The sequence below is a fragment of the Colius striatus genome, chromosome 2 (assembly GCF_028858725.1).
Source record: "Colius striatus isolate bColStr4 chromosome 2, bColStr4.1.hap1, whole genome shotgun sequence".
Taxonomy (NCBI): Eukaryota; Metazoa; Chordata; class Aves; order Coliiformes; family Coliidae; genus Colius; species Colius striatus.
The window spans coordinates 80,263,140-80,290,161 of record NC_084760.1 but is presented as its reverse complement, the minus strand read 5'-3'; the positions used below and the strand labels follow the sequence as shown (position 1 = coordinate 80,290,161).

At 45.6% G+C, this 27,022-nt stretch overlaps 2 protein-coding genes across 4 annotated transcripts in view; one reads left to right on the top strand and one right to left on the bottom strand.

The window, feature by feature from the left end:
* MOCS1 (molybdenum cofactor synthesis 1) overlaps positions 1 to 4,967 on the top strand; it is a 31,748-nt gene extending 26,781 nt beyond the window's left edge. Inside the window, exon 11 of one of the 2 annotated variants that reach the window (XM_061991275.1) lies at positions 4,010 to 4,967. In XM_061991275.1, coding sequence (XP_061847259.1) covers positions 4,010 to 4,878 — 869 coding nt within the window. In that variant the 3' untranslated portion in view covers positions 4,879 to 4,967. The remainder of the gene's footprint in view (positions 1 to 4,009) is intronic. The other variant, XM_061991276.1, reaches the window with a different exon arrangement.
* A 14,406-nt stretch (positions 4,968 to 19,373) lies between these two features.
* Positions 19,374 to 27,022, bottom strand: part of DAAM2 (dishevelled associated activator of morphogenesis 2) — a 178,200-nt gene continuing 170,551 nt past the window's right edge. For both annotated transcript variants that reach the window (XM_061991273.1, XM_061991274.1), the window contains one exon: positions 19,374 to 25,630. In XM_061991273.1, the coding sequence (XP_061847257.1) occupies positions 25,415 to 25,630 (216 nt within the window). In that variant the 3' untranslated portion in view covers positions 19,374 to 25,414. The remainder of the gene's footprint in view (positions 25,631 to 27,022) is intronic.

The window sequence follows — 27,022 nt, the reverse complement described above, 5'->3', positions numbered from 1 at the left end:
GGGGGAGCAGAACAGATTGGGCTTTTAAGTCTGACTTTGTGTTTGGTTCTGGCTTAGGTTTAGAGAAAGAAATGGGTTTCTTAAAAGGCAGTTGTGCTGAAGTGGATGAGGAGGAAAGATTTGGTGTCCTTACCAAGCCTTATCCTGTCTTCTGATTGATAGTACTGGGGTTTTTTTTCCTTATTTTGAGGGTGCATTACATTTTCCAAAGTGATCTGTAGATTTCCCGTCTTATTTCCTATCTATCTGCTTCCTTTGAACTTAGCAAGAATAATATAGTAACTTATAAGTTTTAGGAAATTGAGGAGACTGCTATTTAAGTGTAAAGGATGCAGGATGTACTTATATCTCTGGATTGAGAGGTGCAATTTTGCTTATAGTATAAGCCAGTAACCTGACAAAAATGCAAGTTTTCCCACCTCACCACTACTTGACTTCAGAATCTGAACCTTGGGCCTTCATTCTTCTGAAATGTCCACTTACTGCTGTAAAGTCTGAGGACATAGCCATGAAAACTGTAGTTTCTAGTATCTGACCAGCCCTCTGGACTGAGAACATTTCTTCCTGTTCTGTCAACTGAAGATGTTTGCTAACACTCCCTTCTGCTTCAAGCTCTGTTCATGAGCGATGTGGCACTGCTGGGGTTCTCTTACTGACTTCCCAATCAACTTCAGTGTGATTTTTTTCCTCCTCCTTGCCTGTTTTCCTGTTTTGTAAGATGGTGATCTTCCCAAATACCTTTTTTCTTCCTTAGACTTAAGAAATGCTTGCAAGAGTTAGCATTATGAGAGTAACTGGAAGCTGTTTCTTATTGATGAGGGGGAAAGAAAATACGCAGCCAGAGTAGAGGAGATGAACATTGTTTCAAACTCAAACTTTCATCCATCCCTTCCATTTGTGCTCTGTAGCAGGCTAGATGCTGTGCAGCTTAAAACACAGCTTTTAAACAGGTACCTTTGGGTAGGGGAACATACAATTTGCAGGGCTTTTTTTAAACCAAGACCCTAGTGCTTGTTACTTCTGTTGCATTTATTAGGAAATATGATCTACAGAGGTATTGCCATGGGTTTTCACTGGGAATGTTTTTAGTTTGCTGCTCTCCTTTAAAGTGCAGTCATTTTCCACGTAGAGTTTTGAAATGAATGGATTCAGTGATGCAAGATTGTCTCTGCTTGCTTTTTTTGCCTTTTTTGTTACTTGCTGCGTTGTGTTCCAGGAAAAGGGGACCTCTGCTTTTTTTTCTTTAAAGTGTGCATTAACTTGCTTCATGAGGAAAACACTTCTGGTATGGTGTGGGGTTTTTTTTAAAGATGACAAAACACAGTATTAAGGTCTTGACAGCTTACTGGGGCCTACATAATTTTTCAAGATGCCTTTGAAAGAATCCCCATGTTCCAAAGTTAGCATTTATAGCAATGTTTGGATGTCTACAGCTCAAATCCGTCCAACTTCCTCTTGAAAAGTGCTTTAACGTTATCTGACAGAGTAAGAGGCAGCCTGTCCTGGTCCTCCCCCAGCTGTTCCACGTCCTCTCAGAGACTTAACTGCTGGCAGTCACTGCATCAGTGGAGAGACTGTAGATGAGTGGAGAGAATCCCCCTGTGACACATGGGGAGTCATTAGGAGATTTCCTAATTGTGTTTTAAATTACTTAAACTTCAAATAATGCTGGCATGCCAGCAGCCAGTTTTGTGTATGGAATTAATTTAATGAAACTTAATGAATGCTGTGGAAATCACTAATTACTTTTGCTAGTCCCAGTTAGCCAAACCTGACTTTTTCCCTGCACTGCTGGTGTCTGATCCTTTGCTATATTGTTTATATCCTGTTTCCCTTAATCAAAATGTTCCTTTTGGCAGGTTGTTCTTCTCCTGGGTTCACTTCAGTTATGGGAATTTTAAATGTCTGCTGCCACCTTCTTTTTCTCTGAGATTGTGCTAGTTGAAAACTGACAGAATTAAACTTCAGGTGTAGTAATAGACAAAAAGAAGCAGCAGTTTGTCAGATGGTTGCAGTTGTGTTATATATAGTGCTACAGAAAAACGTTTGTTTTTTTGTTTTGTAGGTACATGAACATTTTGGGTGAAGATAGAGATGACTAGGTAGAACTTGAACAAAATGCAGGTTGTTAGGAAAAGCAAAGATGCTTTGCATTGCATTACTGTCTCTTCCTGTCTTTTACTTACCACTTGAGCAAACAGTGCTTCTCTCTTCCCTGCTCCTGTGTGTGTTTACACTATGTAAGTACTTGTCTGCCTTTGCAGTCCAGTTTCTGAAAGAAAAGACACATGGCTAGTGGTGTAGTTTCAGCTTTGAAGCTAATCAGGAAATCCAGAAGAGAGGAGTATTTTCGGTACCTGGATTTCAAAAGGAATATTCAGGTTAGGTCCCACTGTATAAAGAGAAAGAAAGGAAGATTAAGCACAATTTTCTGTGCTCTTCTAAAGAATTCAAATGCTGCATTCAAAAATGCTTAGGTCCATTTAATCCCGTTCCTCTGAAGGTGAACACATTACCACTAAGTTTGCATGAATCTTAATTTTAGTGGCTACACCATCAGCTGTAGATCAAAAAGGGCCTTTGCCTGAATTTCTATCCTTGCAAGGATTTAAAAAACCAAACAAACATGAAATCTTTGGCTAATTTAAGCTTCAGTAATTGGCATGGTCAGATCAACATTTGGAGGTTTCTCTGGACAAAGAAGGTGCTAAGTAAGTGCATCAGCCTTGTTCTAGGTGAGGCTGAGACTAATGAGGAAGAGATTGGTTGGTTCGTTTTTTATAAAAAGAGAGAGGGCGTGACACAACCAAGGGACTGTCCACACCATGTCTGTTCTTGCCACAGAGACAGCCCAAGGTGATACCCGTGGGTCAGGGCAGCAGAGGTGGCTCAGTAGGATGCAGAGGGGCCAGGAAGCTGCTTTGACTTACCTGTGGGCAGGCTGAAAACACCCGAGTGAGTAATGGAGTCTCTGAATACCAGACCTACCCAAGGATGTTACTGAACAAAACCTAACTCCATGTTTCTCAGAGCAGAAAGAGCAAGAGCTCCAAGACGACAGAAAAACGTGCTTATCAATAAGACTGGTAAACTAGGACTTAGCCACTTACCTCTATACTGCATTCTCTTTACAAAACGTATCACTTCTATGTGAGAAAGGCTCCTTCTGTCCTGACACTTGGCATTTGGCCCTGAGCAACTGCCAAAACCAAGAGATTAAATGGTGAAAAGGGGCAGGAGGGCTTACTACCTCTGCCAGCTGGGAGCTCTGCCAGCTCAACTTGGAACATGCTTCTGAGTAGATTTAAAATCTGTCAATAAGGGGAGCGTGGTTTTTCCAGTGCTGAAACTTCATCTGTCATTAATGGGGTAAGAGCAGGCAGTAATGAGAGGTTCCTCATCACAGAGCCACCCTCTGAGCTTGCAGACAGCACAGCTGCAGGTGCGGGTGTTTCTGGTCCCTGCTGTCCTCAAGAGCTGGCATGACCCTTCGCTGCAGGAGGAGATGAAAGCAGGAAGTGCAGCTGCCTGTGCTGGGAGGGTAGGTGTGTGGAAAGGCAGAGTTGAGAAGCTGAGTGCAAGAGTTTCCTATTAACCCTGTCAGGCTTTCAAAAGAAGACTGGTGCTGGGTCAGTCTCAAATAGATGCAGAGATGCTGCAACTTGCTTTTTTCTTCAGAACTGATGTTCCTATAAGCTTTCTAGGCTGCCATTTCTCAGTAGCTGTTGATACTTTTTGAAAGCAAGTTGTTTCTTCTTGTCAGGGACCTGGAATTAAGTGTTTAGAGTCTTGGGGTTTGTAATAATAAACCAGCAAGTGTGGGGAACTGATGAGAGAGAAAGAGCTTGAGGAGATAACTGGGTGCTCACAGGCTTATTGATGTGTTTGCAATATGGAAGGCCCCAAAGCAGTGCTCTGAGAAGCGTCTCAGCTACTGCAGACTTAGCTTGGCTTTCCAGTTAGTAATATGTATTAATTCTCACATTACTTTCTTTTTTTTCCCCCGCAGAGCCTGCCTTGATGCCGTTCCCACTATGCCAAGATGCCCTACAGAATCCCCAAAATTCTAAACAGTGGAGCCACACATTTAGCTATTGGCTGACTTTGAGAGCAAGTTTACCCAAAGAAGGAAAAGCATTAATGAAAAATAAGCTTACAGGGCAACTTTTCCTGCCAGGATCTCACCCAGAGCAACAGTGGCACATAACGACAGGAATTCTACAAACCCAGCTCAGAGGCTACTGTGTCTTCCAGAAGGCCCCAAGCTTCACGTTTGACACAAAGTGCCTTGAGGCTTCTCCTGTTGGCCAAGTTTCTGTGGACTGTCAGTCCCAAGATGCAAGTGCAGGATCTAAATTCTCTAGCAGATGGTTGGGATCTCACACTGAGGTCCCTCATGCCTCCGACAGCTTGACTCACACAGATGAGGAAGGACGGGCCACCATGGTTGATGTTGGAGGGAAGCCAACATCAAGAAGAAGTGCCGTTGCGGGTGCTGTGGTCTGCCTGGGTGAGAAGGCTTTTGGGATGGTGAAGCAGAACCAGGTGAAGAAGGGTGATGTGCTGGCAGTAGCCCAGATTGCAGGAATTCAGGGAGCCAAGCTGACCAGTCAGTTGATCCCTTTGTGTCACAACATTTCTCTCAACCACGTTGAGGTGTCTCTAAGCCTGGATGAGGTCAGATACGCAGTAGTGATTCGCAGCTCCTGTCAGAGCTGGGGGAGGACAGGAGTGGAGATGGAAGCTCTAATAGCTGCCAGCCTGGCTGCCCTGACTGTGTATGACATGTGCAAAGCAGTTACTCATGACATTGTAATCAAAGAAGTGAAATTGCTTAGTAAGACAGGTGGGCAGAGGGGAGACTTCTCAAGGGCCTAGATCATATCCAGACACTTCCAGCCCTCCAGGTTACCACTGCTTATGTTCAGCCTCTTACAGAACTGCTTTTGTTCAGCTAGTAGGCTTGGAGACCTCAGCAGGAGTACCATACAACAACCCAACATCTCCACTTTTGCCTTACTCTGTCAGCTCACTGCTGGGTGAACAGTGAAGCCACGTAACCCCCTGTTGATAACCACCTGTGGTTTTTAGAGGACAGACTTCTCCACTCAGCCCGTACCTTCACTTCAGCGCACTTCACTACCTTCCTCACCATGAGCTTGAGCAAAGATTCCAAGTTCTGCTTCTGAGATTTAGGTTTTTTTCTTCTTGCTGTGAAATATTCCCAGCTGCTGTCATTGTACCACGCAACTGTGAGCTCTGGAAACAAAGCAAGTGCTGGTATTTGGCAATTACTCTTAAGTCAAGGATTAAGATTTCAGAATTTTGTCAATCAGTCTGTCCCTCCTTAATTGAAGTTAGAAGGTGACAGTGAAAAGAACTTAGCTTAGGAACCTTACCATAGAGTGGAGATTAGAACTGTGGAGCGGCCTGGAGCAGCTCCCATCCCTTTGCATTGCTGCTGCTTCTCTTGCCTTCAAGTGGGAAACAGCTACATCTCAGTCTTAAAAGGAAACAAGTTTTCTGCCTTGAGCACTCTGTAAAATATGTAGAAAAAGAAGATATCTGGGTTTGGAAGATTATTTTGATCTGAAAGTCACCTTTTACAATGTTAGAAGCATGTTCCAGCATTTTGACCTTAGCAGTCAAATGAATTGAGGCCCTGTGCCTGCACGCTTACAGGCTTTATTGTGCCATGCACAGAAGGAGGTGGCAACTCTCACTGAGTTTGGAAATCAATGTCTCACCAAGCCCCAGAAAGCTCCCAGGTTTTTTTATCTTAACCATGTAGCTACTAGTAGCCAGCAACCTATACAGTTCTGAAAGGTAAAACAAATTTTAAGACTAGTAGCCACTTGGCCAGGTAAGGTAGTTGCTATTTTCTCAGCCAGAGTGTTTTCCTGCATGTTTTGCTAATATGCTGTCATGAAGTCTTCTGGCCTCAGAGTACTAAAGCATCCCCATAAATGTACCAGTGGCCACTGTCACATAGCATTAACTAGCTTTGATAATTGACCGTAGAATCTTTCTTTTTGAAAAGACCTTTAAGATCATAAATTCCAACCACTAACCTAACCCTACCAAGCCTGCCATGAAACCATGCCCGTCAGCACCTCATCTACACAGCTTATAGGTATCTCCAGGGATGGTGACTCCACCACCTCCCTGGGCAAACGATTCCAGGGTTTAACAACCCTCTCAATTAAAAAGTTCTTCCCAGTCTCCAATTTCAACCTCCCCTGACCCAACTTGAGCCCATTTCCTCGTGTCTTGTCATTCATTACTGGAGAGAAGAGACAAACCTCCACCTCACCACACCCTCCTTTCCAGTTGCTGTAGAGAGTGGTGAGGTCTCCCTTGAGCTTCCTTTTCTCCGGGCTAAAGATGACTATCCTAGATAAGAAGTTACTCCTTTTCAAATGTTAATTTCAGTGCTCTAAACAGGGTGTTTCTAACTTTGTTTTGCTTGTTTTCTAGTGCTTATGGCTAATGTGAAGTTGCATATTATATGCAGGGTGCTCCCTCTCCATAAGCACAGACATGAAGAAAGCTCTAATAATGTCAGAGGCTACCACAAAAGCATCTTGAACTTTGCAAGTAGCTGCTTCTCGTGACATAAAGGTGAACTACGTTGAGCATCAGTAAAGCACACACCATGCTGTCACGCACATTCTGCTCACTTAAAGTAAGCACAGATCTAAGATGAGGGCGCAAGAGACTACAAATCCTTTAGTAATCTCATACACCAACTACCCCAGAGGGAACTTTTTCCATTGCAGGTGGATTAAATTGATTTGTTACTCATTTGCACTGTGAGGTAATGCACATACAGTGACACTTGCAACAGCTACAGCTGAAAGGGGAAGGTGCCCAAACTCTATAAACATTTCTACATCTATAGTTCTGATTCCCTTGATGGCACTGATCTAAGTTATTAGTAGCACACTCGTCCTTCTCAGGAGTGTACCCAGCACTTATAATCCTCACCCCCCAACACTGCAAACCCAGGAGATGGTGTTCATCTGTGTGCCCATAGTGCAAAAGTTTCCTTACCTCAGCGTGGAAACAGATTGCCAAGGAAAGGAAGCACAAGCGTAACCTGCCAAGTTTACTGACTTAAATGACCCCTCACCACACACAACACAGCCTGCCCTCCCCTCTACCCAGTCTAGAGATAGTTTTCAAAATGAAAAGAAGGAAATCAGATAGATGCAGTAGTAACAAAATTATGCTTTGGGTCACACGATTCTTTGGCTCCTGAGGTTTCTCTCCTGTTGTAAACTAGAGACCAGACAAGGGATGGGAGCACACACATGGCAGACACACACACACACCTTGCTGCCAACGCACATTTCACTACTTCCTTGAGTTGAGAGTGGCTGGAAGCTTTGGGCAGACAGCCTTTGGTGCTGTTTCATGCTCACTGTTACATTATCATGTCTTGAAACTATGCACATTTATAAATAAACCAAGCATGAATCAACAGAACATTGTGTGAGAGAAGTGAGCTGCTAGCCTGGTATGTTTCAGTGGTTCTGGGTGGACAGGGGTGTAATATAACTGACTAGTTTTTGGAGGCTGGCTGCTTTTTTTTGTCCACTGCATTTTTAATAAAGACTAGTTGTAATGGAGTATGTTTCACATTGCTTTGAATACCCTTTTTATTCATTCAAAAGAACATCTATGTTTCAGTCCAGGAGCTTCTATGAATAGTCAACTTGGGACAAGCAACAAGACAGACTTTGTAAGTTGCAGCAATTAGTCAATAATTAGCAAGGGATCAGTCATAACAACATTGCTATGAGGAATCCAGTATTTCTGTTTTTTTTTTTCCTGAGTGAAATGTATCTCTCTCTCTTCTTAAACTGATTAATTCTGTAGCCTTAGCATCGTAGTTTATCATCTGTCCTCATTACTCCAGCTTCTCCCACATGCCTCTTCCCAGTCAGTGGCTGTGTTTAACAGCACTGCTTCATGTTGCAGAGCAGTATAAGCAGCTGCAGCCTCTGGAGCTCCCCCTCGTAGTCTGCAGGAGCATGCACTGAAACTCAGGTGTACTGTCAGGAGCTGTGCTGATGGAGGGTCTGTCTCAAATGCTACTGATCCTAGGAGGACAACACAAAGCTTTACATCCTTTTTCTAGGAGCCACTTCCTAATTTGGAGGTGGATTTTCCCAGTTCATGTCCCCTTGGCATATCACTGCCTGTTCAATGTTCATCCAGCCTGTGACTGGATAAGCAGACATCTTGGCCTGTCTCCTGTGTGGCCACATCCTGAGGCTACTTATCCCATCCCCCAAACTGCGCTGGAAAAAGTTCGATGTGTCATATAAAGGAGAAATCATCAGAGGCTGCTCACTCAGTATTCTTAAACATGAAATCTACATTGGAGAGCAGTGCTTTAAAAAAGTGCTGAGGGAAGAAGAATGGGGCATAGAGGGAAGATGTGGCGGCTTGAAATAGCTTAGGAGAGGACCTTCTGAAGGGAGGCCACTCAAAACCAAACTCTAAAAGCAACAACAGCTGATAACTGAAAAGAGGAATTAGTTTTTTAGCTATTCTGAGCCCCTGATGACCCACGATAATTCTTTGTAAGTCACTGACATTACTCAATAGGCTTTGAACAGAATCTGGCGCTTCATCCCACACCTTCCTTGGCTCTTTGCTAGTTTGTATCTCCTTGTAACAGCTTAAAAATGGCCGTAACATCATGTGTGCTTTGGCCAGGACACAGGACTGCTAGTTAGTTAAATGGGAACAAAATTCACTTCCCTCCACTTTCTAGAGCCTTGCTCCAAGAGAAGCTGAGTATTCCAGGGAACCTAAGAACAGTTGGAGGATGTGATGTTTGCAGAGAGGTGACTGGGCTTTCATAAGTTTTTTGGAGACTTCAGGTCAATGCCTCAACTTAGGTCTCAAAACCAGTGGATCTGAGGAACACTGCAAAGCAACAATGATGGCAGCCAGAGTCCAAAAAGGCACAGGGTGGAGCGGCTGAATCCTTTCCCACAGGCTGGGCCTGAAGGGCTGTCAGTGAGCTCAGTGCACGCTGCCATAAGAGCAAATTCTTATTTTGGTTGCAACGTTCTTAAACAGTGGTAGCCAAGACACAAATCCAGCTCTCCCTACCTTCCCCTACCCCTCCACACAGCCAGGGCCATGTTTAGAAAGCTTTTGGTTTAGCATCTCTATTTTTGTACTTGCCCTGTTTACTCCTTCAGAGAGCAAAGGATACCCAAAATAACAGTTGTGAAGCGCAGCTGAGTGGAAATTCACAGAAAGCTATGGATGCTCCAAGACACTGTTGATGTTTGCCCTGGGCAGAGCTGCACTACAAAGCAGGCATTGCTCAGCTTCATGCACACAGCCTGACTGCAATGGCATGGCCAAGGCCATCAAGCAGAGACATCCGCACAACACTTGCGCCACAGAGCAAAGCTTAACACTTTATTGTTCCTTGAGAGTTGCTCCCAGAATCCCAAAATCATCCAGAAACAACTGCTTTATCCATAGCTCCATCAAAGGCATAGAGCTTATCCTCAAATTCTGGAGAACCCACTGAAAACCAGAAACTCTCAGTTCCACTAAGCTGTTCCTGCATGGATTTAGTATTAAAAATTGATGCAACAGAAACATTCTCTTCTATTCCTCTGATACTTCCAGGACACATAGCTGAAAGGGACACAGGCCAGCAAAAGCAGAGTTTCTAGAGTGACAGGAGGCAGGGGAGGGCAAGGAGGAACAGCAGGAGGATCACAGCTGCAAAGTTGTGTTAATATTATGCTTGGAAAGTTAACACATGCCATCAGCTCTTCAGCTGCCCTGTTAGTGGTACCCAAGGCCAGTTACCAGCCAGTGCACATCATAGCGAAGCTCCATCAACATCAGCAGAGCTGTACAGCCTCACACCAGGCAGAGACGTGGATGGTAGCATCTGCTCCCGTCAAGCTTAGGAGAGGTGGTTTCAGTGAGCAGTCAGAGCTGTGAATCACTGCCCACTCACTCTGCCCATAACCAACTCCCGTTTCATTAAGGGCGTCGCCTGGAGACTCAATGTGCCTCCTCACATGCAGCTCCAACAAGGCTGGAATTGCTGCTGTCTCGAGGAAGCACATGGAGCTGCACTCTCCCTCCCTCCTTCTATCCCCTCCCGCCACCTCCTCAGCTGCCACCCACAGCCTCCCCACCCTGGGTCTGACGGCTCAATGGAAACGTTTTAGCTCTGTGTGGCTCATTTGGCTCCTGCAGATGAACTCCTCAGGCCATCCTCAGCCCAGATCCAAAAAATGAGCTGAAGGAAGGGAATAATTTCTGCTGCCCCTGAAGCCTCATGTCTCCTATTGCAACTGGCAGCTTGAAAGGCTCCATCCTGCCAAAACTGAATGTTAATTGAGATCAGTGGAAAAGACAAGCTGCTGCCAGGGCCGCCCTGATCCTGGGCTTACAGAGAACATGGGCAGAGCTTGCCTGGCCCCACAGCACAGAGCCTGCATGAGGGTTTACAAAAATAAAATTCCCTCTAGGCCTGTGATATCGGTGGAAGCAGCAGAATGAAGCCAAGCAGAGGAGAAGGCTTAGCCAGGTAGTTTGCAAAAGAGGAGCAGGCAGAACCACACCACATGGAAAATCCTTCAGGGAAGGGAAGATGTCACCAAGGCAGAGGGAAGTGCAGCTGCCAAGGGCTACAGGAAAAATGACAAGATAAGACTGTCTTCTTAAGAGGGAAAGACCATAAAGAAAACCTCTTCAAGCATCCCAACCACATGTGGCACCAGGATGCTACATGATGCTTTTTCCAAGCTACTGACACTGATTTCAAGACCACTCAGTACAAAGACTGTTGCCAGAGCTCACTCATACCTCTGTGATTAGGCAGTCTCACCACCTCTTTGTTTTTGAGGAGACACCTAGAAGCACTACTGCCAGCTCCTAATACACCAAAAGTAGGTGCTCCCAACCTGATTCCTTTATGAGCATAGTGTCCCATCATCTCAATCACCATCTTGTCCCAGCAACAGCAGAAGTGTGCAGCAGGAGTGGCGCAAAGTGAGTAGCCAGTAGTCTGGGCAATTTTGGCACCATTAGTTCCATCTTGCAGATTTAGATGCATCTCTGATGTCCCTACCTCAAAGGAAGGCCACTGTGGTAAGGACTTGCTCAGACTAGGAGCTTCAGAAGAGCTCACCTTGGCTGACTCAGAGGAATGGGGTTACCAGCAGCTTATGCAACATATGCCATGCAGACATCTTGGAGCTGCCGGACCTGAGCAGCCAAAATGGGCTCTTGCTCTGTTAAAATGGTTTTAATGGGCTTTCCAGCCAGCAAACACACTTTCAAGGACACACCCAGGACATTCAGCCATCAGCAACACAACTGCAAGCAGAAGGCTGTTGGCCAGCCAGACTGGCAGGGCTATTTAAACTCCAGTTTTTTGCATTCATCTTTACAGCCTGCTATTTCCCTCCTGGCTTGCTGAGGATGCCTCAGAGCACATCCCTCTGAGATGTTCCAGGTGCAGCAAAGGCATGGCCATCAAGAACCCATCACTGATAAACCATAGCTTTTGCACACATATACCAGAGAACTCTCACTGAACCCCAGCAGCTGGAGGAGTTTTCATTTCCACTTGTCCAAGGCTGGTATTTCAAGGTGGTTTTATTTTTCTTTAATCAATGCACAGGCCTTCAGCCTCCAGAGAGGACTGAAGGAGGGGAGGTAGCAATGCAGCCACTGTATCTGTACAAAGTAGTTCCACATGGAAGCGAAATGAGGCTCAACTCGCCCAGTGCGTGTTTTGCAGTGCGGTTATGGGCCGTCACTCCACCTCCACAAAGCTGTTATTTATTTACTCAAAGACTTGCATTCCGTGGAAAAAGATGCCCTAAGATAGCACTGTGTTTCTAAAATTAAACCCAGCTGGCTGGAGTGGGAAGCAAGCACTCCTGTGCTCCCACCAGCAGCAGGAACAGGACTCCCCATGTCCTGGACTCCCCCACCCACACCGAGCTGTAGGAGAACTGGCAAAATGCCTCATGTGTCCTCAGCCACGAGGAAGGCAGCTCTCTGGCAAGGCAGGCTCAGATCAAGCACCTCAGCCAAAAGCAGGAGTGCCCCGCTATGACAGGGAATGAGGGTTTCATAGCAGCAATTGCACCTCCTGCCTTGGCAGCCCTGGGAAAGCCCTCAGCAGACATCCAACCGGGCATCTGATACACGTCTGAGCCTGGCTGGGAAAAGCCCCGTAACATAATTTGTGAGGACAGGCTGCATTCTCGAGGCTCATCTCCTGTCTAACCTAGCCAAGGTTTTCTTCCAGTTCACGTGTCACTAGTAGCTTAGTCTTTGCCGTGAAGCACATTTAGCTCTCCCTGTTGCAACCCAAGTTAAGAAACCTGTTTTCACAAAAATCATTTATAGAAGGGAAGGGGAAAACGCAAGTGTTCCTCCAACCTCGCATGGCACCAGCAAGAATTTCCCCCTGGATATGCTCTTGGCACCTGTTCCCCCACCCGACACGTCCATGTCAGCACATAGCTCAGCTCAGGAACCAGCTTGGCGGCTCATCAGGGCAGCTGGTGCCCGAGCTGCTTGTCAGGGGGTTTTACCATGGCTTAGATTTAGCCTCATCCCTCAGACAATGTGTCTCCATACGTGTACAGCTGAGGCTCTCCCAAGGACTGTGTGGACACCGGCGGAGCCCCTGCACCTGTCAGGGCTGGGAGGGCCTTGAAACCCTTGGGAAGCAAAGCTCCCAGGAATGGCAGAGGTGGCTTCATGGAAGGCCATAAGGAGGAGGTTGGGGTTCAGCCCCAAACCTCTCTGCTCTGCACCTGAGGGCTGATGTGAAGGTGGGACAAGGAAAGATGGCAAAGAAGTCTGAACCAGACCCAGAAACAGCAGCAGAAGAAAAGGAGACAGCTGATGATGACAGCTAAGCAACAGAGAAAAAGGGGGGAACAACTGTGGAGCCTGGGGTGTCTGCACAGCTGCTGCCCCTAAATCCTTATGCCAGCTCCTCAGTGGCCTGAGGACCACATCCTGTCCTGAGCACAGGCATGAGCTGCTACTTCCCCAGCTATGAGCAGAGACAGTCCCTGGCATTCCACAAAGCTTGTTGCAACCAAGGCAGGAAGAGGAGGACAGTTCCACCACTACAGCCCTGGACTCTGATCAGGAGGACTTGGCCACAGGGATATGGGTCTGACCAATGTGTCACGCTTGGCAAGTCACTCAATTATTTTTTGCAGCTGGGGACACTACCCTGGCCTTCCTGTTGTTCTGTGCACTTGGCAGCCAGCACCTGGAGACAGTTTTGCAAGCCTGAGTGCTCCTCACATCTTGCATGTGTCTGGACAAGGTAATGTTTGCCACCAGGTTGACAAGGTTGCTTTTAGCAGATATGATGGCTTTTGTCCCTCGGTTTCTCCCAAAGCTTAGATGAGGATTTCACCTCCCTTCCTCCCAAGGGAAAGCTTCCACATGTGTTAGTGACAGCCCAGATCCTGTTCTAACAACTGTGAGAAGTGTGGATATTCAGAGGTGGCAAAGCTCATTGCAGAGCTGAAAGAAAGGGCAGACAGGATAAGAAGGGAAGAGAAATGACTACCGCTCCTGTGAGAAGCTCTCAGGAAAGAGCCTTCCCCTCATCACAGCTCAGCTATTTCTGTGATTACATCCATTTGCTCGTAATTATACTGGTTCTGTTCTGTGAAGCACTAAGTGAGGTCCACTAAACCCTGTCCAAACTCCTGCTGTCTTCCTGTTTGGACTAAGGTGACAGTATGGGTTAAAAATCAGAGAGTAAGATTGACTCAATATCTGTTTTATCCCCTTCCTCATCCCATCCTGCTCTGCGATGTGCTGGTCAGCATTCCTCTGGGAGAGGATTAATCAGGAACAGACAGGGAACTGGCAGCTGTCTAACAGGGACAAGATCGCAGCTATGGGACAAGCTGCAATTTGGACTCGCTTTCTTTGACCCTGGTGCAAGTCCAAGACGTGCTTGCTGATGCATCCCAGCACTGACACCCCAGGAGCTGGCACAAGATCAGCATCTCCAAGGTCACAACTAGCTCTGGTCCCAATGTCATATTGCCTCAGTGCTGTAGCTGTTTCTGCAGTGAAAGGCTACCCTATCCCTCCAACTGCAGAGGCAGCTCTTAATCTGCAGAAAGGGCTGCCTTTCCACTTTAGGAAGCAGCTTTCACTTCATGGACCAGAGTGAAGGAAGGTGTTACCACCATTCTAAAAGAGTGATACTACATGTTTAATATTTGCTGCCCAGATGAGCCACAGCTACACCACTAGCAGATCACGAGGGGAAGTGCTGTGTGCTGCGCCTGACAACTCCTGCCCCATTAGGGCAGCACCTGCATGCAAAGTCAGGCTGAGCACACAATAAGAGTGTTTGTAGAAGGGATGATCCTCTGTGAGGGGCTTCACCTGAAGCCCAAGGCAGTAACAAGCTCCAACAGCTGCTACTGTCATAGAGAAAGGGCAGCAGATCTGCCCAAGGTGGGCAAGCAAAGGGTCACGGCAACAGAAAGGACCTGCAAGAGCACGAAGGGAGGTGGATAGGGCTCAGATGTTGAAGGGAACCAGAGGCAGAAGCAAGTGTAGTTTGCAGCAGAATGAGACATGGCTTTGAAGAGTTCTTTTTCTTCTTGAGAGCCCAAAAGGAAGGGAAACTCTAGACTGGATGACCCTGGGAAAAATCTGCCTTTAGGGATTATCCAGCTCCTTCTACAAAGTAAGAGCAGATCCAGAGTTGCCTGAAGATACAAACATTGTGTTACCCAAGGAAACTCATGGCCAGTTATAATAGCTGACTATGAGCCCAACGGTTTAGAGACACTAGGCTGACTCCTACTTCTTCCCCTGGAAACTCTTCGTAACTCTACAGGGGCTGAGCTGACAGTTCCCATCATATCCAAAGGTCACTGCATGCAAGCAGCAGCCAGCGAGGCACAGCCTTCATCAGGCCTGTTCACAGTCACAGGAATATGCAGTAGAAAACAGATGCTTTAGAGCACTGTTTCTTATCTCTTGAATCCAGTGACCACTTAACCTTCTCGGGATGAAGAGGGAAATCCATCTTTATTCTTTTACATTATTGTCAGAAATGAAAAATAGCTTCAGTTTTAAGTAGATGAACAATGATTTTCGTCCTATTTTGTTTGTTTCTTTGTGTGGGCAATGGAACACACAAAAGCCTTTGATCTTTTTTTCCTATCCTCAGTCACTGTCCACCTTCTGATACCTTCAAGACTTTCTGATAGCTTTACAAATCACTGGCTTTCCAGGAGCCACAATTTCAAAACATTGGCAGAAAACAGCAATCAGAGCATGAGCTATGGGTTCACCATAGGCAAGTGCTCAGATGATCAGTCTCTCATGGGACATCCAAGCCAATCCTTACAATACTCCCAGATGGGAGGATGATAAAACATGACCCTGCAGACCCACTGGCAAGGCAGATCCTTTACTTATAAACAGGCAAGTAGGGAGCATCCCTCAAGCACAAGACCCTATTACCTCAAGAAATCCAACAATCACAGTTTCCCCCCTACAATCTTGTTAAGTCTCTACAAGGAGCACAGAGAGAAGGGAGTCCTTCTCTCTGCAGGGATAGGCAGTAACATCACATGGTTCACAACACATGCAGGTCCCTGTCTGACCCATGGGAAGTGGTGTCCAGGGCTAATATGAGCCTCGCTTCCCAGGTCTCTACAGCCTCTATATGACTTCTTGTGCTTTCCCTGACCAGCAGCTGCCTCAGCCATTGGGGAAACTGCTCTGAATAGCCACTTCCATTGTACCTCTGTGGACTCAGAGGTCTTGTTGTAAGACAACAGACCCAACCACTATTGATCATAGACGTTTCAGACAGACAAAAGCCTTTTTCCACATTTTGCATTATGTAAAGTCCTTTCCACCCCACTCCACCAGCCCATTTTGTGGTTTTGTTTTTTTCTGAGCTCATGTAATTAGAGACATGTTCTCCTTTTATGAGCACTGCAAAGAATTGACTCAACACCATTATGCCCCACATTTGAAACAAGGTGGGCAAAGAACGTTTCCTGGGCTCCCACATTAAGTTAATCACAGCATTTCAGACCCCTCTGGATCCCCAGGGCTCAACATTGTCACAGTATGAAAAATGCAGCAGCTGTCTCAGTGCAAGCCCTCCAACTTGCACAAAGATTCTCCAAGACCAAGTGGGAAGAAGCGTTGTCTTGGAAGGAGACAGGAAGCTGCACAATTCATTGCTCATTTTAAATTGCACCATTTAAAGAAAGAAAAAGAAGAAGGACATCTACAGGTACGAGTAGCTACCTCACATGATGTCTCTAGGAAGAGACTGGTATGTGGGGCATATAAATGAGGGCATACGCCAGAAAATGATACATCTTTAGCCAAACGCTTTCTAAGCTCAAGCCCTGCAGAAGCATACGGCAGCCCTGGTCAGTAGAGCTCACCTAAGGGAAGGACTGCAGAAGCTGGGGCTGAGACCAGATGCTGAAGTGCCCTGTATCCCTGGGTAGGCTGGCTGCTAGAGGATGTCTGGCACCCTGTTCCTCACCCCAAGTAACTACATGCAGTGGGAATCCCCAGGAACCCTCCCATCGCTCACAACAAGTTTCCACAGCCCATGTGCTGGGACCCTGCAGCTTCTCCACTCTCTCACACCCAGCCAGCATCCAGCCCACAGGCAGTAAGTGAACTGGAACTCCTCAATACATATGTATCATTTTTTATGCTTTTATCATGACTGGAAAGGATTTTTTAATTTTAGCCAGACAACTCCTCCTCATTAATTACGCATAGGAAAGAAGAGGGAAGCTCAGTTTTAGGAGAACAAATACTTGTCCTTAAAAAGCACAGGTTAACCCTCTGGAAGAATGCTAGTTACAATTTCTTTCAAAGCCTTTAGTTTATTTCAAACTTCAGTTTATTTTAAAAAGACAAAAAAACCCCATCATAAACAGACCTTGCCAGGAAACAAAAGATTAAAACTAATTACTCTGAACTGATGTTCTCCCCTGGTTTATTCCTCCTCTGCTTCATTCCCTCATCAAGGCACACATGAACAAAGCATTTGGCTTTTTTTGCTGCATCTTTACCTTACTATTTTATAGGAAGATTCAGTCTGGTGCTTGTACGGACCAGACCTCTAAAACAGGTAACAAGCAACATCTCAGCAGAGTTACGTGGCTCCACAGCAGCATCACCCTCATCTCTCCTAAGCAGTCTGTGTGAGATTCAGGTAAAGGGTCAGAGGAAAAAACAAAACAAAAAGAAAAAAGAGGACAAAAAGGACCCTACCTCCTGATGAGACTCTGACTACAGTAGAGATAAAAAGTAACTATGTCTTAGAGAAAACAGCAAGAAACCCATTAGCTACAGAAACATCAAACAAGCAAACAAACAAAAAAACCTAGCATGACAATTTTGAAAGCCAAAGTTTTGGGCTTTGCAGGGGAAAAAAAAAAGACAAACTTTAATTATTCTGTTTCCTAGCAGTAGAAATCTGTTCCCAAAGGGCCAAGCAGATTTCTCCCAGAAAGCTCCATATCTGCTACAGCAAAGACAAAAGTCATCTTTGTTTAAACGGAAGCCAAAGGTTAAAGAAGGGGAAAAAAACAATGAGCCCTTCCCAGCTTACCCTCCTCCTCACTCCCAGTCATTAAAGACAGCCAAACCCCAACACTAGATTTAGGCAGAAGAAGCCATGAGGCACTTACCTTGCTTCTGCACACTGTTGATGACAACAGGAACATCCACGACCATGGGGAAGGTGCCCAAGTGGGAGGATGGAAGACAGCCTCTGTGCTGAACCCATCCTCAGGGCAGGACACCAGCCCCTCACTGTGTGCCCCAACACCAGTCAAAATATTAAAGAAAGCTGAATCTTCTTGTTAGAATTCAGGTAGGTCACCTCTCTAGTTGCTCAAAGCAGGCAGACTTCAAATGACACTGTGTTTCACCTCTAACATAAGTTAAAACAATGGTTTGGCCTCCTCTAGGCAAACCCAACTGTTAGAGAAAGAAGGGAGGTCCCTGCATTTTCAGCCTGGCTCTACCACTCATGCAATGCATGGATTTCAGAAACATCTCTTTGCCTCTGCCCTTGCATCTGTAAAGCAAGAACCTCATAGCTAGACTTTTTAGTAAAGTCTGAGCCCAACAGATCAAGTCAGAAAAAGTGAGAGCCCTTTTAACAAATATAAACCAAGAATCCTCCCCCACGGCACTCAGACTCTCATCTGCTGCCTGTGCAAGCAATTATCCCCTGATTACTTTTGCTCCTTTCCACTGCCTTTCCCACCTGAGAGCCAGAACTAACAGCTGGGGCTTTCTTTGGGGTCCCTGGGAACCCCTGTACTGCAGGGATGTGCTGCAGAGCCAGCGAGGCTCCTACTCGAAGCCAGGAATGAGCTCCTCAGGAGCTCACGGTTAAACCATTGCCCTTTGATGGACTGAAGATAAACATGAAAAGTTGTGGCTTAAGGATGAATTTTGTCAGTAGGCTGTTTCTGTTAACAGAGACAGGGAGATCCATGTGTAAATGAAACAGCTGCATGCGTTGTGCCTAAGATGAAAACAAGGTTCTGCCCCTGAGCTCCGAGGAATTCCTTGGCACGTCCCTCAGTTCAGCCACAAATTAGCCCTAGCCCCTGTGTGCCTCCTGCTCGCCTTGCTGTTCTGTGTCTAACTTCTCTCCCCTCCCACATCCCTGAAGGCTTCACTCCTGATGTTGGCTTTCCCTGGCTGCTTTTCAGCTGGCCTTATTTAACTCCTTCCTTTGAAGGAACCCTCTCCTGCCCCCTCCTCCTCTGAGTCACTCTCTTGCTGTCAGGATGTTGTTCAGCAAAGTAAGAGAGCTTACAACCAGCACTGCAGCCCTGCACTCCCTTCCTCTCTTGGACTAGTTGTGTCCAGACATGGATTATAAACTCTTAGATAGCAAGACTGTCTTCATTTTACAAGAATTTCTTTTTCTTTGAGCGAACTCCTGTGTTACCTACATCTTTTCCAAGTGCAACGACAGGACACTACTAATGTTCTTTTATTAAGAAGACCCTTGGAAATGGTAATCTAGTGGTTCCATGACTAGCTCTTTACCATCTAAGGGATGTGTGTGTGGGGGTAAATGTGTTTGTGTTCCAACATGTTGCTTGTTCCCTGCCCCAGACAACCGGTGAAGTTTCTCACCAGCTCTGCAGTAACTGTGTCACCTAAAGAACTGTGTGCTCTTCAACCAAAGAGCCAGAACTTAGCAAAAAAAGTGCACCCAAACTCCAACTCGCCTTTCAGACTTTCCAGCTAAATGCAGAGAAAGTGCAACTACAAAGAAACATACTGAGACACGATGGGGGCAATATGTCTTTAATTTTTTTTGCTTTTGGTGTGTTTTTTGGATTTTTTTTTTAGTATTGCAGTATATTCTTATAAAAAGATACAGATAAAAAGGACACTACAGGACTTGTACATTTAATTCACTTAAACTGACTAAGAAATGAGGATAGGCCAAGGCATTACAGCAGCACACAACCTCCCGCTTCATTAAGCAGCACTGTCCTTTCTGGCTTGGTGGGCAGGGGCACCTCCCAGCGTGGCCTGCCAGCTTCAAACTGAGCAGGGTTAGGGGGGAGGAGAGTGACTGAAGATGAAGATGGTTTGGAAGGGGGAGTATTGAGCACAGAGCGACCCACGTACCTGACAGCTCCCTGCAATCCTCCTAAAAGCTGCAAAGGTTTTTGAAGAGCCTGTTTACGGGCAGGCATGAAGGAGGGAGAATGGCTTGTCACAGAGGCTTTTCTAGATCATTTGGGTGAGAGCTTCTAGTGGTGGACAGCTGAAAGGACCAAGCCCTTCATAAGCTCTGTCAAACATCTTGTAAAGAAATAAAACTGCCTAAAAGAGAGATTTGATCCAGATGCTGCTTTAAATTATGCTGGTGTAAACCCAGAGCAACTTGCACTGGTTACAGTGGATCTATTTTACAGTACCACTCATAACAGAAGACTCTGGTTCGGAAGCATCCAGACTCTCTCATGAAATGAGGTGCCAAGTCAGCAGGCTAGACTAATGGTATCTCTCTCAGCAGGCACACTGAGCAAAATCTGGCCAGCTTCAGGTGATATTGGTCATCAAAACTACTATTTAAAGAGTAGTAGTTAACCTTATATATATATACATACACACATATATTAAATTCTGTATTTTCAGTTAGCCAAATCACCCAGGTTGGCTTCTTCAACCCTTGATAACAGAAGCTAAGGTGGCCAATGGAGGCTACCTGTCTGGATGGCAGGCAGACAGAAACTTCTTACATCAAGTACAGAAGCCCAAGAGCCATGGCCAAACACCTGGTGATTGCCAGAGACTCCATGAGTAGATAACCAACCAGCAGAAAGATTTTGTTTACCTCAGATAATCTGAGGAGGTGGGGTCGAGGAGGAGAGAGGGGAAGTAGAGTATATCCTTCTTCCTTGGCCTTAAAGATAGGAAGGAATATTAGTTCTGAGGAAGCAGAACTGTCCCAGTTTGTTCCACCATCAAGTTAACTCTACTGAGAAGTTACGGGGCATGAACCACTTTTGCCCGTCTATCTAAACTTCTCTGGCACTATGGGCAGAATTTGTGTGGAAGGGTAAAGCTTGAGCGAGAAACTGTGCAGCTTAACTCTTCTCAATCTTCTCACCATGATTCGGGATGAGAAATAAACAGGTTTTGCAGAAGGTGTTCTAAAATAACCACCTTGCATCAGTTCACTACGTGCTTTAAAATGCACTCTTTCCCAGAACCGGGATCACCAGGGGGATAGTGATGAGGGCAAATGCAAAAGGAAAGGTTCTTTTCTTGCCTCTCTCCACAGACCAAGGCTTCTCACACACATCCCTCTGCCTAGCTCAGCTTGCTGCACAATAGCCAAGCCAGCTGTCTAGCCGGTGTAATGCCCTGGCACAGTCTCAATAGTCTTTGCTGTAATGCAGTGTATACATACAAACATAGCAAACTAAAATAAGGCAAAATAAATAGAGGTGTCAGATTTACAGGTTCCCCTTAGAGATTCCTAAAACCTTTTCTTCTTCTTTTTTTTTTAAAAAAAAAAAATCATTTGACCCCCAAACAAATTAACAAAACAATAACCAACCCAGAAATGAAACTGCATATATCATGTACATCATCAACTGTACAACTGATCTCCTTTTCCCTCAGAAACTCCTGACACAAGCTTCTCCCATGCAACCCAGCTCAGTGTGAGCTTTCCTGAAGAAGAGGAAAGATTCAGCCAGTAGGGCTGACCATCAGGGAAACATTCACTCCACTGTCTCCCGCCAAAGCCCATAACAATTCCTTTCCCCTCCTCAGACACTGTGAATACATTACAGAAATGCTTCTGAAGGACGCTCGGGTCGTCTCCATAGTGGAGAGTCTCTCACTCCTGAACACTAGTCCTCCTTCTGCTCTCATAGGGAACCGGTGCCCAGATGATAGATGTGTTACACGGCATGGAAGGGCCTTGGTGCCCTGAAGTCACTATACCTTGAAGCCTTTCCAGAGATTTATGATTGACTGAGGAGTGACACAGATCAAAGGGACTGGGAGAGGGAGGGAATTTCTCAGTCTTTTGTGGGACCATCCTAATGCAACCTGCTTAAGAAGAACTCAGAGACACAGAGGTGAGTGAGCAAGCACTAGACCTCAAGGGACAAAATCTAGAGAGCCAGAAAGCACTTCCCCTTCTGGGAGGGAAGAACTTTATCATATACTTAGCAAAGACTACAGTTCTGCAGGATGCAGAACAAGCCCTTGATTATACCCTCCTTTCTCAGGTCTCCATTTCCTCCTGTTATCTGTAAAGTCAGAGTGATTCCACTTAAAATGCTGGTGCTAGGCACTGGTGCAAGGACCGAAGCAGGCCCTTTCTCCTTCAGCTCTCAGTGCAATAAAGAATTTATCCCTCAGTGTTATACCTCTGTTATACAACTGCTTGCTACACTGGCCCAGGCTCTGCTAGCACTAGAGGACAAATAACTAGATTTTCCTTTCTCTTTCAGTGCTCGGCAACTCTACCACAACTGCTGCTGAAGAACAGAGCATAGATGCACCGCTGCACCCAAGAGATGAGAAGCAAGGACAAACTTGGCTTCAGCAAGACTCTGACGTCAGGCCCTCGATCAGAGCCAACTTTTTTCTTTATGTTGTGTGTAGTGAGCCTCATCTCATACCGTAGACCAATTAGTGGGCCTCTGTTCTTGTCACCGCTTCTACAAAATCACTGCTTGCCTCAGAGTGCAACTGAGCTTTTCCAAAACCCCCTTTATGAACTTTTACCATGGAGTCAAGAGCCAGGGGAGACTGTCCAGCACACTGAATGAAGCCTTCAGCCACCATCACAGACCCCAAACAGGAGTCTGGGGCACTGGAGTGCTGAGAAAGTTGAGCTGCATTGAATCAGTGGCATGACTCTGAGCTTTTTGTCCATCCCCATAAGTGTCCCACAGCCAATTTACAGGAGCTGCACGATCTCTCATGATTTGTGTGTGAGTCAAGGAGGTGTCAGAACTAGAGCAGCTTTCTTTAGTCTGCCAGTGTGGCTGGAGAGCTGCACACCATCATACAAGATCTCCTGAAATCGGGCTTGAACTGTGTACAAAAATGGACAGAGGGTTTATGGCTGTCTCTCTGCTTTTGCTACATTTGTGGCCTGGCAAAGTGACTTCAGTTTCAAAAAGCACAGCATAAACCTGGTTTGACAAATACTGGCGTGGGGGGAATGCTGTATTCATGTTCAAGGGTTTTGTCCTGAGTTGTTTCTTCTCTGACAGCACTGCCATGCTGACAGCCTGCCTTATCAAACAAGTACCTGGGGAGCAAGCAAGCGGCTGTAAGCTGGACAGAGCCAGGAGTCACTTCATATTGCACCAGGGCTGCCCTTGGCACTACACCTGAATTTCTGGGTGAGTCCTAAACCCAGGGAGAACAAAGAAGGGTGGAAAAACTACAAAGTTCCAATCCCTGAAAGCATCATCTTTGGAATTCAGGGATTATCCAAGTCTAACCTCAGCTGTATACCAATTTGGCACATATTACCACCTCTTGTATGGCTTACACGGCATAGGTTATATGGCATGCTTTAAAACAAGACAAACAAAAAGGGCTGGGATATAGCATGTCTAACTTCAGGGAGCAGCAAGGAGCTTGTTAATATAATTTACAAGAGACATTTCTAAAAATCCATTTTGTCATTTAAAATAAAAATGCTTAAAAAAGTGAGAGTTAAACTTTCAAAAACCCTTTATGAAATACAGTCTTTCTTCTACAAGGTGCTTGTGTCCGCTGCAATGAGCATTGCTGTTAATAGCTAATCCCAGAAGGGGAGTGGAGTAGCAAGGGAGGAGAATGCACCCAGCTCTTGTAAGATACCAGCTCTTTACGATGAGTATTATACAGAGGCGCGGCAGTCTGGAATGTCTTACATAGGGAAGTTCTGGGCTGGGAGACTCAAAATTCAGTAAACAATGAAACATTAGAGGTTAAAAATTCTGATTTTTTTTTTTTTTTTTTTTGCTTCTTTCCATAGTTTACATAATTATTTTACCCTCAAAGTGTTCAGACAACCACCACAGTTTGCTTCTCCAATTTTGGTAGCGCGTAATACTGATCAGGCAGCGTGCATGGCAGAGGAAGTTCTGTTCTGCAGACTCGGTGCAGAACCTGAGGTTAAGTGACATTCAGAGAAAAATAAAATCAAACGATTAAAGTGACAAATAGAGCTCTTTCACTTCCCTGGGATTCCTTGACATTTTGTGCTGTTGACTATTGATGCATAGTTTGTAGGTGGTGGGTCCCTCTTCTAAAAGATTCTTTCTTTTCTTGCAGTTTAGGAGGAAGAATCTATCACCATTTCTTTCTTTTCCTCTTTTCCTTCTCCCGGGAAGATCAAAGAGGAAGACAAGATTAAAAAAATAAAAATAAAAGGAGCCCATGACAGCCCACACAATCCAACCCCTTTCCTAGGGCCATGAAGGCATACGGAATTCTTGGCGTTCTTTGCATTTTCACTATGTGTTTCTTACATAGAGCTTAAATATCTTTTTTTTTTTTTTTTTCTCTTACAAATTAATCCATCTCCAAAGCCTTCTTAGCTTACGCAATTCTGTGTCCTCCTGGAAAAATTCTCAGTTTCCATTATGAGACTCTCTTTTGGTTCATCCCAAGAAAAAGGCTGTAGGCTTCAAGGCTCTCCCTTGACACCATTCATCTCTTACTGAGCTGTGCCATTCCCCTAGGCAGGAGTAGGGTGTGTGCAGTGAAAGTCAGCTTGTTAGGCAGAAAGACCAGTTCATGCCGACAGCAATCACAGCTAGCATCAAGTGGAAAAGAAATCTCATTTCTTGCAGTCAGTGACCCTGTTTGCTTTTTGCGACTTTTGACCTGTGGATGATACTAAGGAGCTCCCAATTTCCATTGGCTTGCACGAAGAAATCTTCCACAAACAGGTAGGAAACGTTCCACTGTTTCCCTCTCACCCTTAAGCAATGACAACAGGCTCCAGAGTCATCTACTTGTAATCCCAAACTGGCAGTGGCTTAGTTTTCTAAAGAGCCAGAGCTTCTTTCCTAGAAGGTGTATTTCATAGCTTTGAGGCTCAGCTCTCAACAAAGTCCAGAAACTTGCTCCTGGACAAGCACAGTCTAAAAGACTTTTTGCATAGTAACCTCTATGTTGATCCTGATATTCAAATTTCAATTTGTTCCAGAACTTGATTACTTCCTTCTGAGCATCACTTGCTATGGACAGTGCAGGCCACACTAAAATGCTACACAGAACATGAGATCGAAAGCATTTTTCACGTGCTAACAGATGGCTTATAAAATCCAGTTCTGGAAGAGAACTGGAAACCTTGAGAATCTCATCTGGACAAGCTCCTGAAGGTGAGTCTAGATCCTGAAGAAGCAATAGTTGTTTGCAGAGCTGCTTTGCAATTAGTCTCGCTTGTTATCAGCAAGATGGAGATCGTGACTAGTTTTTTTTTTACTTTGGCACATGGAAAATTATCTTTCTTCAGCCCTGAGGCAGTCTGCAAGGCCCAAGTACTTTCCGTCATCACCACGAAGCTGCTGATCACACAAGAAACTCCCAGAAGCAAATCTGTCAGCTCTGTGTGGTCCAGTCACGGGCCCTGCTGGCTCCACCGAGGCACTTTTAGAATAGTTCAAATGAGGAGCGCAGAAGAGGGATGAGAGGAAAGCTGATCATGGAAAGGTAACGTCTCTAGCCACAGACCAAAGGAACCCTTTGGGGGCAGCTGTCAGCCAGGCACCATCGCACACATTCATCTTCCTTGTTTTGCACTTTTTCATCACCTTCTTTTGGTTGATTATTTTTCTTCCTCTTGTAATTAATAATTTAGCTTTGTCACCACCCGCTCTCGGCTCGTCTCTAAGCCTTGATTCCCCGAGCGCTTGCGGTTACGCTTGAGCTTGGATAAGTCTTTGTCAAAGACTTCACCTGACCTTAATGCTGACACCAGGTCGTCAAACTCCCCACTCTCTTCAGAGATGCTTCCAGCTTTCGCTTTCTTTTGTCGTCTCTCTCTTTCCCTCTGCTCTTTTAGCTGTGGAGAAAGACACAGAGCTTTAGGATTAGCTAACCAAGATCACTAGGTACACTGCCATGGCTCAGCTAAGATGCATGTGTACAGTTTAGGGAAAAAAAAGAGATCAAGAGCTTATCCAAGAGCAGTAGGCACCCATGCTGGGCTTCCCTTTTTCTGCACAAGCATGCAGAGAGCAGGAGAGATGAGAAATGAGTGGCATCATATATTTGCCTCACAAAGCACTATCACCCAGGAGCAAGGGGATGCATGGCAACCTGTCTGTGCTGCTGCTAGTTTGCACTAATTTTACAGTAGGATACTGCCAGCAAAGTAACTCTGCTAAATGACAGTCTACTGGTGATGCTGGCATAAATAACTACACCGCTCCTGACACAAGGGCTGCAGTGATTTTAGTGTGACAACATCTTCTATGGTGACAGTACCTAACCTAGTGAGTTTAAAGTTAGTTTAGATGGGTCTATATAAAACACTGTCATTACTACAGTCACTAACAGCTTTGTGCTTGGAGTATATCTAGCTAAATTGACAGGCAGAAAGACTGCAGTCCTGCAGAATGAGGAAAAGAAGAAAGGAAAAACAACCAAGAAAGCCAAAAGCTAACATAGTGGAGAATGACAATTGTGAGATATACCAAAACACCAACAGAAACTCTATCCACCAAACAGCTCATGTTTGATGGAAGCAGTGCATTACAGTAATGGGAAGAGGAAGGCACATTGCCTTAACTCTGGAAAGAGAAATTGGTTATAAACACAGACAGAACTGTTGACTTAACAAATCAATAGATAGGTCCACCTGTTGACATGATGCCCTTGGTCTCCCCAGGGCAGCTCCAAGGAGCTTCATTATCCCCTTCCCCTGCTCAGCTCCACAATTAGTGGGAATGGCAAGGGATGAATGTGGCTGTCAGGAAGCAGGTCACTCTTTGCATCCCACATGGCAGGAAGACTTTTCATAATCAAACTGCAACCTCTCTCTTGGTGAGTAAAGCTTACGAAACCATCACAGTGCTTTCACAGTAGGCTCCTACACTTTCCAGGCTGGCTGAGAGGAAACTTGAATCTAAGTCCTGGCATTTTGCCCTCATGTCCAGCACCAAGGCTGTTGGCATCCTGGCATTTTTACCTCTCTACTCTTCTGAAAGGCACAAACGGGTGCTTTTGGCACAACAAATGTTAAAAGCAGCAGCTCCCCACAGTGAGGCCTGAGGCTGTGATGGCAGCTGGGAATAGAGCACAGGCAGGAGGGAAGGAGGCAGGAGACTGCTGAGCCGTTCTCAGGCTTCCAGAAAGACAGAGGTTAGAGAGGGAGGCTGGTTCACACAAACCCCTGGGGATGCACATATCTCTCTCCTAGCAGCAAAACCAACAATGCACAAAAGCTCTGTTG